This window comes from Anoplophora glabripennis, unplaced genomic scaffold (genome assembly GCF_000390285.2).
Source record: "Anoplophora glabripennis isolate ALB-LARVAE unplaced genomic scaffold, Agla_2.0 scaffold432, whole genome shotgun sequence".
Lineage (NCBI taxonomy): Eukaryota > Metazoa > Arthropoda > Insecta > Coleoptera > Cerambycidae > Anoplophora > Anoplophora glabripennis.
The window spans coordinates 251,299-260,464 of record NW_019416822.1 but is presented as its reverse complement, the minus strand read 5'-3'; the positions used below and the strand labels follow the sequence as shown (position 1 = coordinate 260,464).

Below are 9,166 nucleotides of genomic sequence, written 5' to 3'. Positions count from 1 at the left end.
AAACAACATTCAAATACCCCCCACCACTTTATTTCGAAAGATAGAGAAAAATTGTTTTTACAAAAAATATTCGACTTTAAGTTAACATTAAAACGCAAATACTTTTTTGTTACATTCATTGGGGAAAATCGCGAGAAACGTAACTTTATGTAATTCAAGATGGTGGAAACGCCCACTGGCGGCCATCTTGGAAACTTGAAAATAATTTCCAGCATTTTCCCTTGCCCACTTTATCTATAAAATTTTTTACCGTAGCTCTCTACGATCATTAGTTTCTGAGATACAGCCGCTTACCTCGCTTATTTGCCCACCCTGTACATAACAAAATAATCGCTCCAAATTATTTGGCAACAATTTATCCGCCAAAATTTTGGTATTTTACAATTTTCCTTGATGACCCAAACTAGCAGTTGTGTCTTTGCAATTTATGCAATTCAACGATAAATCGGCCAAATCGGTCGATAAAACTGCTCGTGTATATTCAGCTATTAAAAGGTTCCATCCCATTGTTCCTGCCTTATAACCAAAAGCAATAAATTTGCAAAACTTAGCCCTTGCTGCCATATAGAAAATGGACATCATAAAATTAGAGAGCATATTGAATTTCTGGACAACTGGCAAGCATCTTTTCGCAACAAAAAGAAGGGAAAAATTGATAATTGTTCTTCAAAGGATGCCCAGGTATATACCCGCGAAAATAGGAAGAGGAGAAAGTTTTTAGAAGTCTTTTTTTTTTTGAAGAAACAAGAGTTTCAAGTTAGCAACTTCAAATCTCCAAAAAGGCAGTTGTTCTTGGGTTTCCATACAGATTTAACCTTAGGATCTCAATGTTAATTTATGAATGATGGGTAATATCATGATTCCAAAGGACCCTGCACAAAATGAATGGAAATTGGGTCCCGCTAAATTTTGCTGGAATTGTGATATGTTTATAGTTCTCGACATTGTGATCAAAAGTTGTCATGGGCCCAAAGTGATCCTAGGGATAGTTTCGGTGATATAGAGGGGGGAAGTGTGTAATTTTGGCTGTAGGACTGAGTAAGCTTCACGAAGTTTCCAGTTGATGGATTAAAAACTGAGGTATATAATGAATTTTGACCAGTAGGTATAATGCTTTTGGGATCGCTGAACTTGAATTGAAAAGGCTTGTATTGAATATTGATGTTTTTTTTTTGGGGGCGGGGAAACTGAATTTGGGGTTAGCTTAGCCCTACAGGGTCACATTTAGGTCAAGTCAAGGTCATTTCAAGGCCAAGTAAGGAAAAGGCCTTTCACAAATGTTAACCTGTAAGTAAGTATGCTTTTAAGGTCGCTGAACCTGAATTCGGAGATAGCTTAGCCCTATAAGATCAACTGCGGGGCTTGAATTGAGATTGAGTAAAATAAAATAGCCTTGACTTGATTTCCAGGTGACCTTGACTTGATTTCCAGGTGACCTTATACGGCTAAGCTATCCCCAAATTCGGGTTCAGCGACCTCAAAAGCATACATACTTACAGGTTAACATTCATGAAAGGCCTTTTCTTTACTTTGACCTTGAAATGATCTTCACTTGACCTAAATGTGACCTTGTAGGGCTAAGCTATCCTCAAATTCAGTTCCTCCCCAAAAAAAACTTATATGCGCCCTGGTTGAAATTCAGTACAAGCCTTGTCATTAGTTTCATCTTGAAATGACCTTGAATTGACTTGAAGGCGACCTTTAGGGTTACACTACCTCCAGATTCAGATTCTGCGAGCCCCAAAACCTATACACTCACTGGTCGAAATTCAATACAAGTCTTTTCTTCAGTTTGCCTTGAAACGACCTTTACCTGACTTCCAGGTGACCTTAGAAAGCTAAGCTATCCAAGAATTCAGGTTCAGCGATCCCAAAAGCATTGTACCTACTGGTCAAAATTCATTACATGCCTCAGTTTTTGAATGCATCAACTTGAAACTTCGTGAAGCTTACTCAGTCCTACACTCCCCCAATATCTCTGAAACTATCCATACCAACTAATCAGAATGTCGAGAACTATAACATATCACAATTCCAGCCAAATCTAGCAGGACCCAATTTCCATTCATTTTGTGTGGGGTTCTTTTGCCATGTATCCGTGATGCCTTGAATCTCGGAAATTACGTTGTCACGTGCAAAATAGACACTGATATTGTTTATTTGAATCTGTTGTGTTATAGTTGTTTTGTTTATTTCAATTTCATACATTGTCATTAAAAACCTTAAGAGAGCAAAGGAACGTTAAGTGCCTGAAATTCATTCTCTGAGTGTACAACATTTCTAAGTTCCCAACATATCATAATTAAAGTGTAAATAATAGTAGATGAGCTCTCTTTCACAAATGATGTCGTTGCGGTACTGTTCGTAACTATGGATAAAGTAATAACCCTTCAGGTTACAAAATTTTTACTTACAGCCAGCCAACTGAACACATCCAAAATTTAGACATACTTTAAGAGTTAGAAATAGAAACATTCACGAGATCAAAAAATTCATGTAAAATAAATAAGGACTAATGAAATATTGAAAATGTGTCACTCTATCTCACAACTGAAGCACTTGTGACTTTCATATGAATCAGCATAAAATTTTTGTATATTCATTTAAATTCCTAAAACATTCTTTACCATTCTGTTTCACTGAATTGGCTGAAGTAGAAGATTTAAAACTATTCAGATCAGAAATCAACGGTTTACTAAAATGAAAAGGCTTACCTTACATTCTTCCTGCAATATTGAAACTTGTTCTTTCAACTTTTCAATTTCGTTCTTGCTTATGGCTAATTGTTCCTTCAAATGAGCTACCTCAGATTCAAGAGAATCCTTCTCTTTCCTGGCATTGTCTAAAAGTTCATCCAATTCCGATTTATCACTCAATGCCCTGTCCTGCTCTAGTTCGATGATCTGGAAAATATGAAATGCCCCTAAGAAATAGAGTTCCCAAGTTTTCCAGTCATAATGTTGGTAAATTATAGTGTACGCCAGGAAATATAGAGTTGGACGCGACTTTTTGTTTCGGCAAGCTGAATTTATCACTATAGAAGCTAAATGTTATGTACAATAACATATTAGTTTCCACGGTCATACAAATGAGGGGAAGATTGTTTACAGGGTGGTTAATTGTATAATTTTTATGTAAATTCACGTTTTTCGCTTATAACTTTCTTCCGTTCATTTCCACGAGAAAACAGTAAAGTACTTCTTTTTCATCTTCAAAATACCTACAAAACTAGCCCTCGAGCGTCAAAAAATATTGATTAGATCAAAGGTTATAAACAAAAGAAGTTTATTTATGTCTTTCGAATTAAACATTTATAAACTGCGTTAAAAGAACGTTTTGGCATCGCATCCTCTCATTCCTTATCACTGTCTAATAACTCACACAAAATCTGGAATCGTTAAGTTGAACACTTTACAAGTTATGGCCTTATGAACAAATTAACTAATTATTAGTCTGGACGATCCTGAGCATCTTCCACAATGCCACTAATTTTTTTCATGGTAGATTTCATAATAATACATTGAAATCTATATATTTTTTTTAATTTCAAATTTGCAACCTGACATTTTTTTTATTTTTTTAGCTTTAGTTGCAAAATGAATTATACGAAACACGCGCGTGATATAGTTATACAGGGTGTCTCACATTTAAATAGCAGGACTTCAGGAATCAGTAGAAGACCTCATTTTGAGTCTAAAAGTTCCTATATATATGGGTCCTAAAACGCTTTGTTTCTGAGATACAGGGCGTTCAATTTTATTTTTGTTTTATTTATTTATTTTTTAACTAAATAACCGCTGACAAAAAAAATCATCATGTTGCGGCGAAAGACTTAGTATTTAAGGGCAAATAATTTGACACAGAAAATCATCGCATATTAGTTCCAGTGGTGGAGATAGAGGGGTCTCTATGCATATTTTTATAAAAAAAAGTATAGCCGATTTGATATTTTCCAAATGTTTTCGAAAAATATGAAAGAGCATTCAATTTTACCCAGAAAAGGCCCTCTTGTCCAAAGTCGATAGGAGGTGGCGTTTTCAAGAAAAACCGAAAATACTGTTTAGAAGTCAAATAAAGAAAAACCGAAAATACTGTTTAGAAATCAAATCAGACTTGAAATGTCATTCTAATATTGACATTTGCGCTTATTTTATTATAGTTTCTAATTGTGTGTAGAGTATTAAAAAAAATTGCAACAAATTCAAAATGCCGTTTAAGTTTACGAACCAAGAATACGCAGATATTCACTTCGTATACGGGTTTGCCAATGGGAACTCGGCAGAAGCTGCTAGGGAATATCGGAGACGATTTCCTAATAGAAGACAGCCGCATCCACACGTTTTTATTAATGTTCATCAACGTTTCGCTAATGACGGATTGAATCTGGTCCATAGGGATCGCAACATAATTAACGTTAATATTGGCAGAAATAGGAGGAATCAGCGAATCTTGCACGAATTTGACAGAGATCCCACGACGAGTACCAGAAAAATTTCCAGGATTATTGGTGTTTCCAGGTGCACTATTTCTAGAACATTAAGACGAGATCATAGACATCCCTACCACTTACAACCTGTTCAGGGTTTACGTCCGGGTGACGAGGAACATAGAATAGCTTTTTCTCGGTGGATTCTTAACTCAATTGAAAACGACGGAAATTTTTTATCACACATATTATGGACCGACGAGTCATGTTTTACTCGTCGAGGTGTGACAAATTTACACAATCAGCATGAGTGGGCACATGAAAACCCGCATGCAATCAGACCACGAAATTTTCAGCACGAATTTAGTGTTAATATTTGGCTCGGCGTTTATAACAATTGTCTTTTCGGCCCTTACATCTTACCTCAACGACTGAATTCTGCGAATTTCTTAGAGTTCTTAGAGACCGAGAGTGCCAACATGTGGGAGGAAATTCCTCTGAATTTAAGAATGCGAGCATGGTTTCAACTTGATGGCTGTCCAGCTCATTTTGGCCGAAATGTCAGGAACTGGTTGAACACCCACTTTCCCGAAAAATGGATTGGCCGCGGGGGTATCGTTGCATGGCCTCCCCGATCCCCTGATCTGACACCCCTAGATTTTTTCCTCTGGGGTTTTATTAAAGAGAGAGTTTATACCACTACTGTGGACACAAGGGATGAACTTATTCGTCGGATTCGGAACGCATGCAGTGAAATCAGAGACAATAACTTAATTCAAATGAGACGTTCTATTCAGCGTCGGTGTCAGTTATGTATCGAAGAAAATGGTTTACATTTCGAACATTTGCTTTGATGTAATATGGTTTTCGTTATTTATTTTTGTATTTATTTTCATTTAATTAATTAAAAACAATTTTAACCGAATTTTTGAACTACATATTTAATTTAGTTGTAACACAATGTTTAAAAATTATTATTTGACTTCTAAACAGTATTTTCGGTTTTTCTTGAAAACGCCACCTCCTATCGACTTTGGACAAGAGGGCCTTTTCTGGGTAAAATTGAATGCTCTTTCATATTTTTCGAAAACATTTGCAAAATATCAAATCGGCTATACTTTTTTTTATAAAAATATGCATAGAGACCCCTCTATCTCCACCACTGGAACTAATATGCGATGATTTTCTGTGTCAAATTATTTGCCCTCAAATACTAAGTCTTTCGCCGCAACATGATGATTTTTTTTGTCAGCGGTTATTTAGTTAAAAAATAAATAAATAAAACAAAAATAAATTTGAACGCCCTGTATCTCAGAAACGAAGCGTTTTAGGAACCATATATATAGGAACTTTTAGACTCAAAGTGAGGTCTTCTACTGATTCCTGAAGTCCTGCTATTTAAATGTGAGACACCCTGTATATTATTACATATTCGGAAAGCTTATGAAAAGACCTTTAAGTTAAAAAAAAATCGCCAAGTTTCGTTGAAAAACAACGGAATTACAGACTAATAATATATAACTATATCACGCGTGTGCATCGTATATTTCATTTTGCAACTAGGGCTAAAAAAGTGAGCAAAATCCGCCTGTTTTTGAGACTTTGAGAGATGCGGCAGGAAAAATCCTAAAGATATTCTAAAAATATCAAAAAACTCATCATGAAAAATGAAAATGAGCATCACTTTCAGTTTTTCGAAAATTTGAATTGAAAAGACAAAAAAAGTGAATAAATTTAGAATCATCTAAAGTTGTAAAACCCCACATATTTCTATGTTGTTATCAAAATAATACTATGAACGTGAAAATATCTAATATCGTATTTGATACAGTCTTGTCCGGATTGAAAATCAACCCTTAATATCCCTAAAGGGGTGAAATCATCCCCTAAACGCCTAAAAATGCAAAAAATATATTTTTTTTTTCTTTTTCTTTTATACGTGATAATTGAACCGTTAATAACCCACAATCACTAGATCCGAAGGAAAATACCCCTAATGAGGGTAAAACCACCCCTACGTTCAACCATATATGTATAAAAGAAAAAGAAAAAAAATGTAACTTTTAATATATTTTTTGCATATTTAGGCGTTTAGGGGATGATTTCATCCCTTTAGAGATATTATGGGTTGATTTTCAATCCGGACAAGACCGTATCAAATACGAAATTATATATTTTCATGTTCATAATATTATTTTGATAACAACATAGAAATATTTGGGGTTTTACAACTGTTGATGATTCTTAATTTGTTCACTCTTTTTGTCTTTTCACCCCCTAAATAAGGGTGATTTTCGAAAAACTGAAAGTGATGCTCATTTTCGTTTTTCATGACGAGTATTTGGATATTTTTAGAATATTTTTAGGATTTTCCCTGTCGTCTCTGTCAAAGTCTCAAAAACAGGCGAAAAAAATGGCTTTTTTTTTGCGGTCACTCTTTGAAATTAAAAAAAAAAATGATAAGTTTCAATGTATTATTATGAAATCTACCATGAAAAAAATCAGTGCGATTGTGGAAGATGCTCGGGATCGTCCAGACTAATAATTAGTTAATTTGTTTAAGAGGGCATGTAAACAATTCAACTTACCGATTCCAGATTTCGTGTGAGTTATTAGACAGTGATAAGGAATGAGAGGATGCGATGCCAAAATGTTCTGGTAATAATAATGCAGTTTATAAATGTTTAATTCAAAAGTCATAAATAAACTTCTTCTGTTTATAACTTTTGATCTAATCTATATTTTTTGACGCTTGAGGGCTAGTTTTGTAGGTTTTTTAAAGACGAAAAAAAAGTACTTTACTCTTTTCTTGTGGAAATGAAGGTTAAAAAGTTATAAGAGAAAAACGTGAATTTATGTAAAAATTATACAATGAACCAGCCTGTAAACAATCTTCCCCCTATTTTTATGACTGTGGAAACTAATATGTTATTGTACATAATATTTAGCATCTATAGTGATAAATTCAGCTTGCCGAAACAAAAAGTCGCGTCCAACTCTATACTTCCTGGCCTACACAAATTACTTATCACAAAACAAACCAGGTACTCAATTCGGTTTCAATACCATTGAATTAAAGTTTATTTACATAAATTTCTTAGATTGTGTTTATTTTTGTCTAATGACTTCTAATTCTAATAGACAGTTAATTAAGATTTAACTTATTTTCTGCAAATGTCACTGAAAAATTGATAAAATTGAAGTGGAAAGACCACTAATTTTCAGAATTTTTTTTTATTAATTTAAAAGATGTTCTGAACCTTCTAGAATAAGGGAAAAAGAAGTTTTACACCTGGACAATTTTTTGTTCTTTGATATTCTAACTCTTCTAACTCTTTCCCAAGCGCACCGGACTGCTCCGAAACGATTACTTGCAAGAAGGGTACAGCCTAATGACTAACATTTTGATTTCTAACTTTTCAAAATTACTAATAGATGTCGTTAATACCAACAGATGTTGTTAGAAAGAGTTTGTGTTCAATTAGAAGCATTTTCAAATGAAAGTAGGTTAGCATAGCGTATATCCCAAAACTTTAAAAGCATTTTTCTCGAAACACGATTTGCTACAATGGCACACACATAACTCCAATATATTTGTTTGAACACTTAAATACATGGTTAATAACATCCATGAGTATTACCCTTTTACTTTTCCTTTCGTTAAAAAAAAAAGTAAAAAAGGCTTTATTTTAGCATTTTGAAGTGTTTCTCCTTAATTACAAATAACACCTTAAATATTATTTTGCGAAACCTTTTCGCAAAATAATAGATTTATATACCAGGTGTCCAGAAAATAATGCAACAAAATTTGGTCAGATTCTTAAGGGGTTATATCACTTTGAAAAAAATTTTTTTCAATTTCTTTTTTATTGGCTTAAAATATGCTAAAACATTCCTAGATTCATAATCAAAAACTTTTTTGCATGAAAAAAACAGAAATATCTGTAAAATTAATTTTTCCGTAGCAATTGCGAAGCATATAAATAGCGAATGTCGCTTCTATCGTCGATATAGCAATTCCGTGTACGTAAAAACGCCTATAACCTTCCGATAATCGAAAAATACTTCAAAGATGAACCATAGATGTTATCACAAGCAAAAAAACGTTATTATAAAAAAAAATTTAATGCACCATATTTTTGGTTTCCAAAAGTTACGGCATTCTCAAACTTCAAACGCATTTTTCTCGAAATCATGTTTTTAAAATCGGCGAGCAGCAGAACTCAAAAAGTTTTCATCCGATCGACTTGAAAATTGAACTGTAACTGCATCGTATGATTATCTAGTGAAGTACATACGATTTTTACAATTGGTTAACAGGATGTTTTTTTATAAACAACCAGTCGATTTTTCTGTCAAAAATTGGAATTTTTTGTTCGTTTCGCCAGTTTGCGAAAAAAAATTCTTAAAATTATGATCGTGTGTACTTCACTAGCTAAACTCATGCAGTTTATGAAAAATATTTTTTTAAGCTTCCAGATAGTGATCCAGGGGACTTCTACTGCTCGCCGCGGAGGGCCTTTGAAGAATTTAGTTTTGTTCATGCGCTCCTACAGCTGCCATTTTGCAATAAATTTTCAATAAAAAAAAATTTTCTCGCTCCTAAAGAGTTGCTTAATCGATTGGTGTATTTGTTGTTCATAATTAGTATAAAACAATGCTCAAAGAAAATTCTTGAAAAGTATTTTTTTTTGGGGGCTCCAAAGTGATATAATTTAGGGGCCCCGTATTTTTTATTCT

General features: G+C 33.8%; 1 protein-coding gene across 2 annotated transcripts in view; it reads right to left on the bottom strand.

Moving 5' to 3' along the window:
- Positions 1–9,166, bottom strand: part of LOC108908637 — a 144,349-nt gene that overhangs the window by 19,670 nt on the left and 115,513 nt on the right. For both annotated transcript variants that reach the window (XM_018712734.1, XM_018712736.2), the window contains one exon: positions 2,715–2,903. In XM_018712734.1, coding sequence (XP_018568250.1) covers positions 2,715–2,903 — 189 coding nt within the window. The remainder of the gene's footprint in view (positions 1–2,714; positions 2,904–9,166) is intronic.